At 43.7% G+C, this 20,211-nt stretch overlaps 1 protein-coding gene across 1 annotated transcript in view; it reads left to right on the top strand.

Annotated features, from left to right (window-relative positions):
* The window catches only part of LOC147057602 (multiple epidermal growth factor-like domains protein 9), a 78,593-nt gene that overhangs the window by 45,053 nt on the left and 13,329 nt on the right, over positions 1 to 20,211 (top strand). The window contains exon 4 of the mRNA XM_085908962.1: positions 15,669 to 15,818. Within this exon, the coding sequence (XP_085765088.1) occupies positions 15,669 to 15,818 (150 nt within the window). The remainder of the gene's footprint in view (positions 1 to 15,668; positions 15,819 to 20,211) is intronic.

Below are 20,211 nucleotides of genomic sequence, written 5' to 3'. Positions count from 1 at the left end.
GCACGCCAGGTCCTACTCTACGGAGCTCTCCTTCACCTCCGTGGATGGAAGTCGGGGGCCGGCGGGGGACGGTGGATGGGGCTCAGACATGGCTTTTACGCACGCCCGGTCCTATTCTACGGAAGTCTCTTTCACCTCTGTGGATGGAAGTTGGGGGGCCGGCGCTCGGCCTGGTGGCTGTCCGGGGACGGTGGATGGGGCTCGGACATGGCTTTTACGCACGCCCGGTCCTGTGTAATGACGAGTCTGATGTTAGGGCGCACGCGCGGCGTTGTTGACAAAGTACGAGGAATTTGATCGATGGATTTAATGATTTGGAGTAACACAGATGGTTTGATAATATTGTTGAATATGATAGTTATTTGAAGTATACTATATATATATATATATATATATATATATATATATATATATATATATATATATATATATATATATATAATCATTAGAAATGCAACTTACGAGTCCGGCGGCGCGGCGCATATGCGGCGCATACACGGCATTGTTTACATAAAGGATGATCGATGGATTCAATGAATTGGAGTGACACAGATGGTTTTATAAATGTGTTATTTATGTAATAGTTATTAGAATAACTGAATGTTACGTCAGGCCCGTTCTCAGCTCTTCGTTTGTGTTTATGTCACGTTAGCATACCTCTCGTTTAGCCTGTTGTTGCACGTTCATGTCTGTTCTTGGTGTTGGATTTTGTCAAATAAATTTCCCCCAAAATACGACCTATACTCCGGAGCGACTTATATGGGTTTTTTTCACATTATTGTGCATTTTATGGCTTATGCGACCTATAATTCCGGAGCGACTTTTAGTCCGAAAAATACGGTACAAATATAATAATGAATAATAATATAATAAAAAAAAAAAAACATACACCATTAAAACTGCTGGGTTAAAAACTGGACACGCCCAGGAAGTTGGGGCAATTTCACCCAATTTTGCGTTCTGCAAAAAGACCAACTTTTAACTAAAATTGGGTTGGTTTTAACTCAGCATTTTAAAGGAGGTAATAAATCAAATGCGGCAATAATATATAGGTCTACTCTATATCAAAGTCTGATTTTAAAAAATAAATAAATAAAAAAAACCTCTTTCGTGCAATAATTTTTTTTCTTTTAGTTTCCTTAGCCCCGACACAGACAATACTCTAGCTTCTTTCACTTTTGGTTGGGGCATTTTCTGATCTGGGATACAGTCATGCTGGAACAGATGTCACATTTAAATAAATTCCAAAATTCACACCACCTATTGTATGATTTGTATGAATGTACCGTAATGTTTGGACTATAAGTCGCGTTTTTTGTCATAGTTTGGGTGGGGGGGCGACTTATACTCCTGAGCGACTTATATGTGATTTTTTTCAAAAATTTTCAAAATTCAAAAATCCGCGATGTAGTGAAACCGCGAAAAACGAACCGCGATGTAGCAAGGGATTACTGTCATTTGAACTGCAAGTGACGTCACCCGTGCCGCGCGGGGGTTGTTTACATAAAAGACAAAGGATTTGATCACGGGATGACGAAGATGACGAAGGAACCCACATACTGCCGGCATCATTAACGGCTTTGTTTGTAAGTGACACGTAGGACAAAGAGTTTGAAGGATTTAATTATTTGGAGTGACACAGAAGGTTTGAAAAACTATTATGGCTTTTACGCACGCCTGGTCCTTCTCGACGGGAGCTCTCTTTCACTATTGTGGATGGAAGTCGGGGGCCGGCGCTCGGCCGGTTGGCTGTCCGGGGACGGTGGATGGGGCTCGGACATGGCTTTTACGCACGCCCGGTCTTATTTATGGAACTCTCTTCCATATCCGTGGCTGGAAGTTCAGTAGTTGTTGGCTCGTTGAACTCTTGTTTTGTTAAATAAAGAACCGTTTACCAAACCCACATCTTTCTTGGTACTTTGTTAACGCTACAACATAGTTATATACTAGATCGCTGCAGCCCACGCGGGCCATTGTTGACATGAAGAACGAGGAATTTGATCGATCTATTTAATGATTTGGAGTGACACAGATGGTTTGATAATGTTGTAATATGATAGTTATTTAAAATATACTATATATACCGTTATATGGGTCTGTGGTATAATTAGAAATGCAATTTGCAACGGGTCGGACGTCAGCATATGTGGCACATAGGCAGCATCGTTTACTTAAAGCACGATCGATGGATTTAATGAATTGGAGCGACACAGATGGTTTGATAATATTTTTACTATATGATAGTTATTTAAAATATACTTTATATATCGTTATTTGGGTCTGTGGAATAATTAGAAATGCAAATCACGACGAATCCGAGGGCGAGTGTATGCTGCGTTGTTTACCTAATAGATGATCGATGAATTTAATAATATGGAGTGACACAAATGGTTTGATAATGTTGTTGTAATATGATAGTTATTTGAAATATACTTTATATATCGTGATATGGATCTGTGGTATAATTAGAAATGCAAACAAATAAACAAATAGTCCAATGTCAGCATATGCGGCGCATACGCGTATGTAGCATTGTTTACATAAAGCACATAGATGGATTTAATGAATTGGAGTGACACAGATGGTTTGATAAACGTGTTATTCATGTAATACTTACTTGAATAACTCTGAATGTTACGTCAGGCCCGTTCTCAGCTCCTCGTTTGTGTATATGTTACGTTAGCATACCGTATCGTTAAGCCTGTTGTTGCTGGTTCATGTCTGTTTTCGGTGTTGGATTCTGACAAATACATTTGCCCCAAAAGTGCGACTTATACTCCATAGCGACTTGTATATGTTTTTTTCACTTTATTGTGCATTTTATGGCTGGTGCAATTTATAATCCGGAGCGATTTATAGTCCGAAAATTACGGTATGTACCTGTAGCCTTCAGGTGTAGGTTTTATATATCGATTGTAGTGCCTGACCTATATGCAGTTTTTGAGCCTGAGGCCAATGCCAATTTTTGGCAGGAAAAAACACTAATTACGTATTATTCAGCAAAATAGTGCTGAAAGCTAGCTGCAAAATTTTGATATTTGGGGACATGGAGATGAAGTTTAATCAGATCTGTTCCCTGTTCGAGAACATTTATTCACTGAGTTAAAATTTGTGTCACCTAACCTTGATGCAGGGGATTCGTCCACCAGGATAAGTCATCTGCTGCCAGCAACGGTTTGTGAATCTATGTGAGCCAAACAAACAACAACCAGAATGTTAGAGATGTTCTGACTCTAACTTATTTTTGCAAGAACCACAACGGGAGACAGTATGCCCTTTTTAAACACTTGCAAGTGGAGAGTCATTTGTCGCTGTGCATACAGCGATGATCAAATGAGGTCTGACTCGGGCCTCTTGCAAGAGCCTTTTTATTGAGAGAAACAGGGTGGGGGTGTAAGTGGGCAGTGTTAGAGATGTTCCGACTCTAACTTATTGAGCAAGAACCACACAGGAGACAGTATGCCCTTTAAACACTTGCACGTGGAGAATTTGTTCGTCATTGTAGATACAACAATGTCCGAACAAATTCTGCAAGTGGAGAATTTGTTCGTTGCTGTAGACACAGCAATGTCCGAACAAAGTCTGCCGTTGCATTCATGCAAGACAGTATTTATTGAGAGAAGAAGGGTGGGGGTGACAATTTACATGTGTGGTGGCCAAGGTGGGGGTGAAACACCTGGCCTCTGATCACATCATAGCGGGGGATGTTTTACGATGTTGAGTAGACAGAACAACTTTGATTGCGTCTTCTACAATTGGTCAATCAGTGCAAAGGATCTTAGCACTTTGTTCTACTACTTTGTTAAGACAGGACAAGCTTAGGTTAATTATTACTGATTACATTCCAACATAATATGATCAACCTAATCTATTCAACCCTAACAGGCAGGATGGGGGTGAACCCTGGCCTCTGATCACATCATAGCAGGGGTTGTTTTACGATGTTGAGTAGACAGAACAACTTTGATTGCGTCTTCTACAGTTGGTCAATCAGTGCAAAGGATCTTAGCACTTTGTTCTACTACTTTGTTAAGACAGGATAAGCTTAGGTTAATTATTACAGATTACATTCCAACATAATAATATGATCAACCTAATCTATTCAACCCTAACATATCCCTCCTGTTTATCATATGATTATGTCACCCCAATCAATCAAACATAAGAAAATATAATGAAGAAAGAAAAACAATTAAAAAAAAAACAACAACACAGAAACAGCATATCATTGTACCCATCACTTGTGAAGCATTTTCGATGGCCAAATCATTACGTTTCTGTAAGACATGTATGGCTAAACAGCATCATCGCAATCTACGTAGATCAATTTTAGTGTGTGAGTGAAAAACCTGCGGCAAGATGTTATAATGCAGGAAAAGTCTCACACGGTCCCTCTGCCTTCGGCGACCAGAATGTTATCAATAACAACAGTCAAGACAAAAATTGCTCGTGATTGTTCAGCCGTCGGGGGCTTGGCACGCCCACTGTTGGAGGGTGAGCACAATTCTCACCCCCTTTGCAGCACTGCTTCGTCGGGGGAGAACCTGGAAATGTCTGCCGCGCGGTTGTCGTCTTCAGTCTTCAGTGGCCAGGGTAGACTACCTGGCCACCAAGAGGGAAGAGGATTATTCTGCCTCTATTTGAACTGGGGGCGGGGACGCTGTCGATGGTGGATCTGCTTCCTTGCTAGAATCCTCGTGTTGCAGTCATCAAGTCCAGAACCATCCCCAGACAGGATCATGAGGGTCAAAGGTCGCAACAGCCCTGCGTCGACGTCCAGAAGAGTTGCGTGCTGTCGTCAGCTGATGATGTATCCTGTAGGTGTGGTCTGTCACCCACACTGGAGCACACACTCCTGTCCAGTTGGCGGGCAGCATCGGATAAACATTTTGACCACAAAGCCACCAGCCATTCTGTATGAAGTAGGTCCCGTTTGATGGTGCAGCCATATTGGTGGGAGATCCCTCATCACTCGAAACTGCTCTCTTATCCTGACACTCAGCGGTGATGTCCAAAGCTCCCATCCAGTTTCCTCCTGGAGAGCAGTCGTCGTTAATGCATTTGTGGGTCTCGTTACCTTGGATGTAACATGTGTAGTTCACTCCAGCTGGTCTCTCTGTGTAGGCCACTTGCGGCAATGTCCGTCCTTTAACAATCACATTGAGATTTGTCCAGAAAACCTGATCACAGGTACCGTCTGCAAGTCCAGGGCGGAAAGGGTCGGCATCACTGACTGTGACAGCACGGCGTTGATATCATATTCCTCCCATGGATGCCATACATTTTGCTTCAGGGACATTCATTGCTCTGGCCTCCAAGTGAACTTGCGTGGAGGAAGGGGGGAGTTTGGAACACACATAGCATCCCTCCTGTGTGTGAGCTCTCACACTGAACTTCACATACCGGTACCAAGCGTTGGTTTCGTATGGGTTCCTGGGGTCCCATGACCAGTCCTCAAAATTCTCATCGTGACCATCTTCTTCCACGGTTGACACTGTCCATTGGTCCATTCAGATGAGCCCACAAACCATAGCACACTCCAGCCACACCGCAGCATAGAATCCACCTGGCATATGGAATTCCATTGCTACTAGGATGGCAGAGACACCAGGACATCTCGCCTAGTGGAGTGGGGATCGCTGGATTCTTCACCAACATTGAGACGCCCCACCCTAACCGATGAAGCCCCTTTGAAGTCGGTCTTCCCCACCACTCCGAATGAGGGGTCCAGCAGTCTTTGCAACTTGCAGTGTCTTAGGTGAATCCAGCTGGGCCGTTCAGCAATCTTTACTGCAGTGGGGGTGGTCAGCAAGACTTGGAATGGTCCCGCCCACCGTGGGCTGGCCCAGTTCTTTCTTTTGATGACCTTGATGTAGACCCAGTCTCCTGGCTTGATGGGATTGTCAACCTGTGGGGAAGGAAGACCAGGCGGCAGTAAATTTGCATTTGACACATCTTTCATTTTGAGGGTTCTGATAATGTAATCTGCCAAGGACTGTTCATCTGCTTTTTGCAAATCTGCAGGGAACACAGGTAGTCTATATGGTCTCCCATGTATTATTTCAAAAGGTGTTAGCCCTTCTGAAGTGGGGGTGATTCTCATATAGAGTTTCACCAAGTCTAGGCACTCTGGCAAGGCTCTGCCTGTTGATTCCATGCATTTTTTTCAACCTGTATTGATAGTAGCGTTTGCTCGTTCAACCAGCCCTATACTGGATGGGTGCCAAGCGCAGTGATTTTTTTAACGTTATCCCAAGGTGTACAGCCATGTTTTGTACAACTTGGTTCACGAAGTGTGGACCATTGTCACTGTAAATGATCTGCGGGATGCCATGAACCGGTATGACGGTTTTGCAAATGGCTTTTGCCACTGTTAAGGCATCTGCTCGTTTAGATGGAACTATTTCCACCCATTTGGAAAATGCATCAATCATCACTAGGCAGTATTTGTGAGGTCCACTTTGTGTGAGTTCGATAAAATCCATGTGCATGATTTGGAATGGGTAAGACGGTTTTGGAAATGAGCCTCTCTTAGGTCTCATGTTTTCTTGTGGATTATGTTTCACACAAACAGGACATGCTTTACAAAAAGTTTTTAAGTAAGCATCTAAACCAAAGGTAGTGAATTGTTGATGTATGATGGACCTCATCCCTCCTGTCGACACATGGCAAGGCCCATGTGTCGCAATTGCTGCTGCCTTAAAAAGTGCTTTTGGTAAAACAGGTTTGTCATTGATGCGGTGGATATTATCTGTATCCACAACTGCACCTTTTGTCGTCCACGTTCGTTTTTCCACCATTGGAGCATTGCCCTGCATGTCTGTCAGTATAGTTTTATCTATGAGTTGCGTGTCCTCTGAATCTTATTTAAAAAACTTCATGGCCATGTTTCCCTGCTGCTGCTTCTTTAGCGATTTTGTCTGCAAATCTGTTTCCATTTGAGACTTCATCTGTGCCTGTGGTGTGAGCAGCACATTTACACACAGCATGTTTAGCAGGTAAACGGATGGCATGCAACAAGTCTTTTAACAAGGAGGCATGGGTAACCGGCTTACCGGTTGATGTTGTCATCCCCCTGCGCTCCCATTGTTTTGCAAAATAGAACAGAGTAGAAAATGCATACTGACTGTCTGTGTATACAGTGACTTCCTTATTTTTTGCTAATTGACAAGCTCTTGTCAGTGCAATTAGCTCAGCAGCCTGCGCTGACCGATTGTATGGAAGCTTCTCTGCTTCAATAATCTGGTTTGGCAACTTCACAATTGCATAACCACTTTGACTGTTCCCTTTAGGATCCTTTGAACATGATCCATCCACAAACCACTTTTCCCCTTTATCAAGCGGTGTGCCACTTAAATCTTGTCTGGGCAGCTGTAGATGTTCTGTAGGATCTAAACAGTTATGTGGGGTTCCATCCCCTGCCAACGGGATCAATGTTGCTGGATTTAGGACTGTGCACCTCTTTATCACAATATGCGAATGTGACAGAAGTGTAGCAGTGTAGGATAGGTGTCTGGCGGGTGACAAAAAGTTCATTTTGCTTTGCAGTAGCAACACATCTACAGCATGTGGAACCAGCAAGTCCATTTCGTGGAAAAGGACCACATCTGCGGATAGTGTCACTGCAAGCGCTGCTGCGCATACTGCTTGGACACAGTCTGGTGATGATTGAGCCACTGGATCCAATTTTTTTGAATAAAATGCAATTGGTCTTAGTTTACTGCCATGACTCTGCAGCAACAGTGAGGTCATAAAACCATTGCTGCAGTCTACCGTTTGCACAAAGGTTTTATTGTAGTCTGGTAAGATAAGGGTTGTAGTTTCCATCAGAGCCTGTTTCAATACTACAAAAGCATCCTCCGCTACTGGTGTCCATATTATTTTTTCTGTCATTGCCATGGGGACTCCATGCACAATATTCAGCAGTGGTTGCGTCTTTTCTGCATAACGTGGGATCCATGCTCTGCAGTAATTGCAGAGCCCCAAAAATGACATCATTTGTTTTTTTGTCTCAGGTTTTGGTGCATCTGCAATGATTTGTTTTCTGGTTTTCTGTATCTGTCTTCCAGCAGCTGACAACGTGTGACCTATATAGTTCACTTCCTGTTTGACCCATTGTAGTTTATTTTTGCTTACTTTATTCTCTGTTTTACAGAGATAGTGTAACAAAGCTAAGGAGTCTTCCTTGCAAGCAGCTTCAGTTTCAGAGGCTATCAAGAGATCATCTACATAAACTAGAAGTTGGCTTTTGTTTGAAATTTGAAAATCAACCAAACATGCCATGATAGCTTGAATGAAAATAGTTGGACTATCAGCAAATCCCTGTGGCAATCTGGTGTACGTATAACTTTGTCCTTTAAAGGTAAACACAAACCAAAACTGTGAGTCTGGGTGGATTGGCACTGAGAAAAATGCATTGCTAAGATCAATTACTGTGAAAAACTGGTTGGGTTTCAAAGTGTTCAAAAGTGTGTGCAGGTCAGGCACATTAGGTGCTCTTGTCTGTACTGCTTCATTTACTGCTCGTAAATCTTGTATCATTTGCCAATCAATCTTGTTGGCCTTTTGGACTGGAAAAATAGGAGTGTTGCAAGGAGAATCTGAGCACTTCCTAATGATTCCTCCATACAAAAGATCATTAATAACAGGGGCAATCCCATTTATTGCCTCTTGTTTTAAAGGATATTGCTTAACTCTTGGACACCACTCTGATCTTGGTTTGATCTGTACTGGGGGAATGGACTTTAAAAGTCCTACATCAGATGGGCCCTTTGTCCATAGTTCTTCAGGAAGCTCAGCCAATTCCCTCTCCTCCATGTCAGTCAAACAAACATTAACTAGTCAGGGAAGCGCATGCCCTTCCATGAGCCACTTCACACACTGTTTGCTTCCACATGTCACAACTGGTACTGTAGCTCCACCCATCACCTTTGTCCTCATAATCAGTGACGGATTTGGCAAGTTTAATTCGGCAACCCACATCTGCCCATGTTATACTGGGAGGTTTAAACAATGAAATGTGGGGTACAGCCAGCGACTTGTATTTGTCTTTCTGAGGAGCGGGCAGGAGCACAGCTGCAGCTGCAAATGACCTGCGATCAGTGTACAGAGCAGTGACTGTTAAGGTTACTTCTGTGTCACTGAGAAAACTTTCAATATATTCATCTTGTGGATCAGTGAGAATATTCATGGTGACATGTAATTGATTACAAGTCATTTCTGATTCAGGTCATGACAATTGCTTTCGGGCTTCACTCAGTAAACTGTTTGGTAGCTTGGGATTCTGTTCAGCAGGGATGTCATACGAACAGCAAACCCGTTCACCTGCTTGTGCAGCGTATAAGTCAACATCTCTCACTATATGCTCGCATGCCATCCTTTACTGGAATTATTGCAATTCCCAATCTAGTCATCAGATCTCGACCCAGCAGGTTTATGGGGCATTTTGTGGATAGGACAATCGAGACTGAAGCCATGTTTCCAGTTTTATCATCTCTTACTTCAACTGGATTGGAGATACTCTCCTTGTGTACCTGCCCATCAGCAGATTTCACCCAAATAGTATTTTGGGAGGCCTTTAGATTAGGGACTTTAGATTTTATTACGGTTTTACAGGCCCCGGTATCACACAAAAACATCACTTCCTCCAATGTTTAAGGTAACATGTGGTTTTTCTTTTAATGTACTCAAAATGTCCCATGCTGTATGGACATCTACTATTTCTTCCTCTGTAGGAGCACAAGAGGTCAAAGGGGAGGAATCTAGTCATGCTGAGAATTTGGCTTTTCCTCTGCCCCTTTCTCCGCCCTTTGATTGGTCTTGTTTTGCATGACGACACTCTCTTGCAAAGTGTCCTCGTTTCCCACAGTTCCAACAGTTGTCAGAATCTGATGGGGATTTTGAATTCTATGGTGGCCTACGACCTTGTTGGCCTTGACCTCTTCCTCTGCCCCGTTGGGAACCTCGGAAAAAGACTGTTTTATCTTCATCTAGGTCATCATCATCATTGTCTAGATGAAATACATCAGAACATTTGCCTTTTTTGATCACTTTTTCAGCATGTCTGGCCCACTGCATGGTTGTTGTAACATTAGCAGTGTCCACTTCCACCATGTGTTTCCTCACCCAGTTGCCTATTTCAGGGCGGAAACCAGTGAGTGCATTTTTAAGCTGTTGCTGATAAGCACTCTCAGCTGAATCATTGAATGGGATGCTGTTAGGGTTGAATAGATTAGGTTGATCATATTATGTTGGAATGTAATCAGTGGTGATTGACCTAGATTAGGTTGATCATAATATGTTGGAATGTAATCAGTGGTGATTGACCTAAGCTTGTCCTGTCTTAACAAAGGAGTAGAACAAAGTGCTAAGATCCTTTGCACTGATTGACCAATTGTAGAAGACGCAATCAAAGTTGTTTTGTCTACTCAACATCGTAAAACATCCCCCGCTATGATGTGATCAGAGGCCAGGTGTTTCAACCCCCACCTTGGCCACCACACATGTAAATTGTCACCCCCACCCTTCTTTTCTCAATAAATACTCTCTTGCATGGGTGCAGCGGCAGACTTTGTTCGGACAGTGCTGTGTCAACAGCAACGAACAAATTCTCCACTTGCAGAATTTGTTCGGACATTGTTGTATCTACAATGACGAACAAATTCTCCACGTGCAAGTGTTCAAAGGGCATACTGTCTCCTGTGTTGTTCTTGCACAGTAAGTTAGAGTCGGAACATCTCTAACATTTTGGTGCCGAAACCCGGGATCCAACATACCCACTGCTGATCGACGGAGGACGACGTGCTGCATTGTCGACAAGCCAGCGTCCATTAGGAGGACCTGGTAAAGAAAAGACCTGGCAAGTAAATTCTTCGCTGGGCCAGCATCTAAGGTCTGCCTTCGTCGAACAGCAGTGGATTGACGGAATCCGGCAGTGCAACGAACCAGGGGACAAGTAAGTTAAAGCCCTAAAAATTGTGTGATTGTGTTGTTGTGAAAGGGGTTGAAAGAAAAAAAAAAAAAAAAAAAAAAAAGATACGGCTTTGGTTTGTCCGAGCTATGAGATACGGCTTTGGTTTGTCCGAGCTATGAGATACGGCTCTGGTTTGTCCAAGCTATGAGATACGGCTTTGGTTTGTCCGAGCTATGAGATACGGCTTTGGTTTGTCCGAGCTATGAGATACGGCTTTGGTTTGTCCGAGCTATGAGATACGGCTTTGGTTTGTCCGAGCTATGAGATACGGCTCTGGTTTGTCCGAGCTATGAGATACGGCTTTGGTTTGTCCGAGCTATGAGATACGGCTTTGGTTTGTCCGAGCTATGAAGTTTACGGTTTGGTTTATCCGAGCTATGAGATACGGCTTTGGTTTGTCCGAGCTAAGAAACAGCTGGGGTTCTCGCCCCAGGGGAAGGAACAGGCTAAGAAAAAGAAAAAACAGAGCTTTTTCTTAATTGAAGAAGGGCATAGATTCTTTTTTTGGTCTGTTTTTCCGAGCTGTTTGCATGAAAGTTGTGTGATTGAGAGTGTGAATGGTAGTATAAATTAAAAACAAAAAACAAAAAAAAAGGTCAATTAACTACCTTTGGTTCAGATGCTTACTTAATTTTTTTTTGTAAAGCATGTCCTGTTTGTGTAAAACATAATCCACAAGGAAACATGAGACCTAAGAGAGGCTCATTTCCAAAACCATCTTACCCATTCCAAATCATGCACATGGATTTTATTGGACTCACAGAAAAGAACCTGTGATCAAACTCTTTTTGGATTAATGTCAACGCAACTGTTAAAGGACGAACGTTGCCGCAAGTGGCTTACACAGAGAGACCAGCTGAAGTGAACTATACATGTTACATCCAAGGAAACAAGACCCACAAATGCATCAACGATGACTGCTCTCCAGGAGGACACTGGATGGGAGCTTTGGATGTCACTGCTAAGTGTCAGGATGAGAGAGCCATTTCAAGTGGTTGTCCGATGCTGCCCGCCAACTGGACAAGTGTGTGCACCAGTGTGGGTGACAGACCACACCTACAGGATACAACATCATCAGCTGACGACAGCACGCAACTCTTCTGCACGTCGACGCAGGGCTGTTGTGACCTTTGACTCTCATGATCCTGTCTGGGGATGGTTCTGGACTTGATGACTGCAACACGACGGTTCCAGCAAGGAAGCAGATCCACCATCACTATCTCCCCGCCCCCAATTCAAATAGAGGCAGAATAATCCTCTTCCCCCTTGGTGGCCAGGTAGTCTACCCTGGCCACTGAAGACGACAACCACACGGCAGACACTTCCAGGTTCTCCCCCGACGAAGCAGTGCTGCAGAGGGGGTGAGAATTGTGCTCACCCTCCAACAGTGGGCGTGCCAAACCCCCGACGGCTGAACAATCACGAGCAATTTTTTGTCTTGACTGTTGTTATTGGTAACATTCTGGTCGCCTAAGGCAGAGGGACCGTGTGAGACTTTTCCTGCATTATAACATCTTGCCGCAGGTTTTTCACTCACACACTAAAATTGATCTACGTAGATTGCAATGATACGCTGTTTCTGTGTTTTTGTTGTTTTGTTTTTTTTGTTTTTTAAATTGTTTTTCCTGACAACATCATATGATAAACAGGAGGGATATGTTAGGGTTGAATAGATTAGGTTGATCATATTATGTTGGAATGTAATCAGTGGTGATTGACCTAGATTAGGTTGATCATAATATGTTGGAATGTAATCAGTGGTGATTGACCTAAGATTGTCCTGTCTTAACAAAGGAGTAGAACAAAGTGCTAAGATCCTTTGCACTGATTGACCAATTGTAGAAGACGCAATCAAAGTTGTTTTGTCTACTCAACATCGTAAAACATCCCCCGCTATGATGTGATCAGAGGCCAGGTGTTTCAACCCCCACCTTGGCCACCACACATGTAAATTGTCACCCCCACCCTTCTTTTCTCAATAAATACTCTCTTGCATGGGTGCAGCGGCAGACTTTGTTCGGACAGTGCTGTGTCAACAGCAACGAACAAATTCTCCACTTGCAGAATTTGTTCGGACATTGTTGTATCTACAATGACGAACAAATTCTCCACGTGCAAGTGTTCAAAGGGCATACTGTCTCCTGTGTTGTTCTTGCACAGTAAGTTAGAGTCGGAACATCTCTAACAGATGCCACTATGCACCCTAAATTCTTTTTCAAATCTCAAGCGAAAATCATCAGTATCTTCCCCAGGCTTCTGTTTTATTCCTGCTAAATGACCATAATTCGCTCGTCTTTGAAATATAGTTCGCACTCTTTGCACAAGATCATTCCATTGTGCTGCATACTCCCCTCTCAATTGATTTCCCTCAACAGGATAGGGGAAAGGCCCTTGGTTATGTCTACCTGTATAATGTCCTATAACCTTGGCCCAGTCTTTTCCCAAAGAAGACATTGCAGCTTCTCCTGCTTCATGCCCATTCAGTCTATAGGAATGTATGGTTCCAGCTATGTCTTCTGCCCATTTCTCTGGGTCTTCTGCAACAGGGGTAACCCCTTCAACTGCTTTTCTTGACTCTTCCAAAGTCCATGGCCGAAAAACATATGTATGTGGAGGGTGGCCACCCCCTACAATAGGGTTTGGCACCTGTATCATTGGGCACACATTGTCTACATTTTGGGAAAATCTAGCAGCATTGGTCCTACTTCTTGTTTGTACAGGACTTCTAATAACATGACCCTGATCTTTGTTGCTATTATATGGGGGAGGGTGCAGGTCTGTTAAACTTGGATACAAGTTTTGCATAGGAGCAGAAAGCTTTTCTTGCTCCTCTGCTTGAGCTGTGCCTTCAGCTGCGGCTTGAGCTGCGGCCGAGACAGCGCGCCTGCGCAATGTAGCCTCATTGTCTTGTTTTACGATGTTGAGTAGACAGAACAACTTTTATTGCGTCTTCTACAGTTGGTCAATCAGTGCAAAGGATCTTAGCACTTTGTTCTACTACTTTGTTAAGACAGGACAAGCTTAGGTTAATTATTACAGATTACATTCCAACATAATAATATGATTAACCTAATCTATTCAACCCTAACACAGAAGGTGTTGCATAACAGAAATTGCTTTTATGGCACGTCGTTCCCTATGCTTATCTCACTTTAAAATGCTACTCTTTACTCTTACTTGTCCGTAAACAGCCGCACACAACTTAGCACAAGCAATTCAGTCACAGGAGAAAAGTCTTTTGCCAGCTTTTTGAAGCCTTTAAAACAGGGCTCACCAACTCCAGTCCTCAAGGCCTCCTATCCAGCTTGTTTTAGGTGCAGTCCTACGACAACACACCTGATATAATGATTGGCTCACCAGCAAGCTCTATTAAAGCCTGATGGCAATCAGGTGTGTTGCAGTGAGGATGCATCTGGCCAGTCGGGTCTCCTACTGTCAAGTGATGGCTAACTTAAATTAATTATAGTGTTATTGGTAATAACTCATAAAAAACCTTTGTGGTTCAAACAGGTCATAATGAGAACATGACATTAAACATTGACACCTCTTGTGTTTGACGAAACAAGCTGCATTCAAATTAGGGCTGCTCAATTGATTGAATTGTAATTATAATCATAATTTTGGCTCCAGACAATCTCAAAAGCCATATAGTCGACGACAAACGATTATTTGGTGTTTTCGTCCTGAGACATTCATTCGCTACGCCCCCGCATGTGTAGTGAGTGTAGAGCCAGGCCATATTTAACAGGCAATGTTGTACCTTAACGCATTCAATGAACGGAAATTTTATAAACTCACTAAAATATTTTGGACGAACGTCAACTCAACATAGCACATTTTTGCTCTGTGGACGTTTTTGTGAACACGCTCATTTTGGGGCCATTTGAACAGCAGTTTACTTTTGTTCAAGGATGCCAGTTTTTCTCTTCTTAGACTTGAAAATAAAACCCCGCAAAACACACTTAATTAAACCAAATATATGTTTTCTTTTGCACATTGAATACTTAATTTGTACATGTTTCATTTCCAACCTGATTTTGGCCCCTACAGCAGATTGTTTGTGTTTTGTGTGTGTGTGTGTTCTGGACCACTGTCATGTTTTTGTTTCATTTCATTAGAAAAAAACAGAATTCAGGCAATTTCCTCTTGTATTTAAGATAGGTATTTAAGGTGATAGCACCTGGATACTAATGTGAATGGAATGGGTGCTCGAAGCAACCTTTCATTTATGGGGGGAAGAAAAGAACCATAAACTTAGTTCATAGAATTTCAATTATGAACTGAACAAGTTTCTTTTAAAATTTGTGAACTAAACTTTGAAATAGTTTGTGGCGAAAATGAATTTTCCCAACACTGTTAACAGGAGAGTCTGTTCAATGAATACTGTTCCAAACATGTTCAATAAATGCTTTTCCAATTTTAAAAACTTAATCATGTAAATAATCATGATTTCAATATTGAACAGAATAAACGTGATTATGATTTTTACCCATAATCAAGCAGCCATAAATTCAAATACACGTCTGACGACAATACACATAAATTGCTGTTTATGTATAATGTACGGTATATTAATTTTTTCTCAGGCTATTTTTTTCCTTGTATGTATAATAGCTCCTTATCGTTTCTTCCACCTTCCCCAGTTTAAAAAAGTACAATTAGGATAAAACAGATTTTCTCAAATTTATTTTCTCAGGTGTATGTGTGAACTGTGTGGGCAACACCCAGGGGACCAATTGCGAGGAGTGCAAGCCAGATCATTACCGCAGCCGTAGCACTGCCCTGACTGAAGCCTGTGTCCCATGCCCTTGCTCCAATTCTTCCTCTACTGGCACCTGTCACAGCGGTGAGTCCCTGACTTACACACACACGCACGCACGCACATATGCTTACACACACACACACACACACACACACACACACACACACACACACACACACACACACACTCACAACACTCACACGCATGTATTGACCCATTATAATGCAAGGAATCGTATTGGGTGTCTAAATTTTAATGGATAGAACACCCTTCACAAAATGCTTGCTTGAAAATTGTAATTTCTCCTTGTCATTCAGTAAAGGCAAAACTAATAATCTCCTTGCATTTCAATGACTGCCTTATGATGGTTGCATCACTTGGTTAAAATAATATGTGACCCGCTGTAGCAAAACCATAAGCAAATAAATGTACAATGCGACCCAAATTTTCTAAATTACGTTTTGACACCAAAAAGGGAACCATCTCAGCTTTCCAATAATATAAGGGGGTTCTCGGTTTACGACATCGATACGTTCCTATGCGGCAATGTAAACCAAATTTCAGTGTAAGTTGGAACAGTAATAACAGAAAACAGTACAAGGGTGTAGAGCTGGTCCACTGTTTCACAGCCAGGACGTAAGCCACACTGCTCCTCCTGAATCCGAGGTTCGACCTCCCGAGGGACCCTCCTCTCCAGCACCCCTGAATAGACCTTACCAGGGAGGCTGAGTGTGATTCCTCTGTAGTTGGAACACACCCTCCGGTCCCCCTTTCTTAAAGAGGGGAGCCACCATCCCAGTCTGCCAATCCAGAGGTACCGTCCCCGATGTCCACGTGATGTTGCAGTGGCGTGTCAACCAGGACAGCCCCACAACATCCAGAGCCTTTAAAAAACTCCGGGCGGATCTCATCCACCGCTGGGGCCTTGCCCCCGAGATGTTTTTTAACTACCTCAAGGATTTCGACCCCAGAGATTGGAGAGTCCGCCTCAGAGTCTCCAGGCCCTGCTTCCACAGTGGAAGGCGTGTCGGTGGAATTTAAGAGGTCTTCGAAGTATTCTCCCCACTGACTCACGACGTCCCGAGTCAATGTCAGCAGGACGCCATCTCCACTGTAAACAGTGTTGACGGTGCACTGCTTCCCCCTCCTGAGACGCCGGATGGTGGATCAGAATCTCCTCAAAGCCGTCCGGAAGTCATTTTCCATGACCTCGCCAAACTCCTCCCACGCCCGGGTTTTTGCCTCAGCAACCGTCGAAGCCGCGTTCCACTTGTCCATCCGGTACCTGTCAGCTGCCTCCGGAGTCGTGCAGGCCAAAACGGCCCAATAGGACTCCTTCTTCAGCTTGACGGCACCCCTTACCGCCGGTGTCCACCAGCGGGATCGGGGATTGCCGCCACGACAGGCACCAACGACCTTACGGCCACAGATCCGGTCGGCTGTCTCAACAATGGAGGTGCTGAACTCGGACTCAATGTCCCCCGCCTCCCCCGGGACGTGGGAAAAGCTCTGCCGTAGGTGGGAGTTGAACCTCTTCCTGACAGGGGATTCTGCTAGACGTTCCCAGCAGACCCTCACAGAGCGTTTGGGTCTGCCAGATCGGACCGGCATCTTCACCCACCATCGGAGCCAACCTACCACCAGGTGATGATCATTTGACAGCTCCGCCCCTCTCTTCACCTGAGTGTACAAAACATGCGGCCGCAAATCCATTGACATGACTACAAAGTCAATCATCAAACTGCGGCCTAGGGTGTCCTGGTGCCAAGTGCACACATGGACATGCTTACCGTATTTTCACGTTTATTAGGCGCGGGTTAACGTCTTAGATTTTCTTCAAAATGTGCAGCGCGCCCTATCATGCAATGGTCCCTATGTGTGTTGTTGTTGTTGTAAGGCGGACGTATTAAAAAGCCCCATGAGAACGTTAGAGGGAGAATTGTGGGCGTGGATTTGCAGTGCGCCCCGTGTGTGTGTGCTGTTGTCTCAGCCGATGGGTTGTATCTATAAAACTCGCGCCCTATGAGCTGTTGCGCCCTATGTGTGTGTTAAACACAGTCATGGCTCACAACTGAGACTGCGCATCTTATTTTAGTGCGTCTTTTGAACGTGAAAATACGGTATGTTTCAACATGGTGTTCATTATTGACAATCCGTGTCAAGCACAGAAGTCCAACAATAGAACGCCGCTTGGGTTCAGATTGGGGGGGGGGGGGGGGGGGGGCATTCCTCCCAATCACGCCCCTCCAGGTCTCACTGTCATTGCCCACGTGAGCATTGAAGTCACCCAGTAGAACGATAGAGTCCCCAGAAGGAGTGCTCTCGAGAACTTCTTCTAAGGACCCCAAAAAGGGTGGGTACTCTGAGTTGCTGTTCGGTGCATAGGCACAAACAGCAGTCAGGACCCGTCGCCCCACCCGAAGGCGAAGGGAGGCTACCCTCTCGTTCACCGGGGTGAACCCCAATGCGCAAGGCGCCCAGCTGAGGGGCAATAAGTATGCCCACACCTACTCGACGCCTCTCACTGTGGGCAACTCCAGGTCAGAGGAGAGTCCAGCCCCTCTCGAGAGAGCTTGTACCAGAGCCCAAACTATGTGTGGAGGCAAGTCTGACTATGTCTAGTCGGAATTTTTCTGCCTCTCACACCAGCTCAGGCTCCTTTCCAGGCAGAGAGGTGACATTCCATGTCCCAAGAGCCAGCTTCTGCAGCCCGGGATCGGACCACCAATGCCTTTGGCCACCGCCCAGCTCACTTTGCACTCGACCTCTTTGGCCCCTCCTACAGGTGGTGAGCCCATGGGAAGAACAATAGACATGGGAAAACTACGGTTTGCAGTGCTTTTTAATCCAGGCCGCGGAACAAAAAAAACCCCATTCCACCGTTGCAATGGTCACGTTTCTCTATGTTATAGCACTGACAATTGGTGATGCCGTGGCAAAAAATGCATCAATAAACATACCATATTTTCCGCACTATAAGGCGCACCGGATTATAAAGCGCACCTTCAATGAATGGCCCATTTTAAAACTTTGTCTATATCTAAAGCGCACCGGATTATAAAGCCTATAGAATAGCCTCTACAGTAGAGACTGAAGGTTACGTTATGCATCAGTTAGATGGAGCTGCGCTAAAGGGAATGTCAACAAAACAGTTAGATCAGTCAACTTTATTAATAGATTACAAACCAGTGTAGTTTAAAGTATAACATGTATTGCAACATTCATATCACAGAGTGGAGGGGAACCTTTCCTCGATTCAATAAACACGTAAAAAACAGTCTGATACTGTTACGGTAAATCAAACGTTAATGCAATCACAATATAGTAACACTCGAAATAGTGAAAACAACAACAATATATCAATAACTCAACGTTGCTCAAACGTTAATGCAATCACAATGTAGTGGCTCAATATTGGTCCATGTATTAGGTGCACCGGATTATAAAGTGCACTGTTGGTTTTTGAGAAAATTGGAGGTTTTTAGGTGCGCCTTATAGGGCGGAAAATATGGTACTTGCCAACTTCCCCAATTCTGTTGGGAGACTTCAGAATTTCAACCCTTTGTCACGCTTAACTACCAATCAATCATTTCTCCTCCTAATCTCCAGATTTTACCATTGTAATGACCTAAACAGTTTACATTGTGGGGAATGTGACGACAGCTTCTCTTTACCGAGGGTGGAAACTGCTCACTTGGACCACTTATTCAAAAACACGGCCTCACCAATATGTTGAAGCAGATGTAACGGCTCCTCTCCTGTGTTTTTTTAATAGACCTTGGTGACCTGCAGATTTTCTCAAAAAATCTGGTTTCTATAGAAAATGCAGCGTTGTCCTAATGGTGCAAAAGATACACAAAGAAATTAATGGAATCGCTGTAGTTGAAGGAATAATGATTTATAAACATTTTTTTAATCCACTTTATTCCTATTCCCCATGAGCCTTTCCCTGAATTAGGTGCGCAAACTTCTGGCATGCTGAGAGATTGGTGTTATAGTGGCAAGATCTCAATTTACAACAAACAGGTTCATCCAGTTATTTAGAAATCATAAACCTTTCATGACTGGTAGTGTCTCTAATCAAATTAAAGAGACAGGTTTGTGTCTATTTTCAGTGAACATATTTGCTTTTTTGCCAAATTAGGGAGATAGCCAGTACCAGTTATCCTCATCGCTGAAGTCCAGTCTTGGGGTTGGATGCGCTGTTGAGCACTGCCATTTAGTGGCAAAAACTATGATCAACTGCTCAGCTACACTAAACTTTTTTTTTTTTTTAGCGAATGCCCCACCGAGTGTGGGCATACCCCGCTAGTTGCCATTTACCATTTTGATCATATTGGTTTTGGATTTGTTGGTGACATTTCTTTATTTGCAAATACAAGTCCATTCAGAAGACCTTTGTTATTGATAATACGAAGAGCAGATGGATTTAAAGGGTGATTCCGAGCTCTAGTATTGAGACACCACATTCCGTGTT

The sequence above is a fragment of the Syngnathus leptorhynchus genome, chromosome 4 (genome assembly GCF_054491065.1).
Source record: "Syngnathus leptorhynchus isolate UIUO chromosome 4, UIUO_Slep, whole genome shotgun sequence".
NCBI lineage: Eukaryota > Metazoa > Chordata > Actinopteri > Syngnathiformes > Syngnathidae > Syngnathus > Syngnathus leptorhynchus.
The sequence above is the reverse complement of the archived record's forward strand: the minus strand, read 5'-3'. Positions and strand labels throughout refer to the sequence as shown.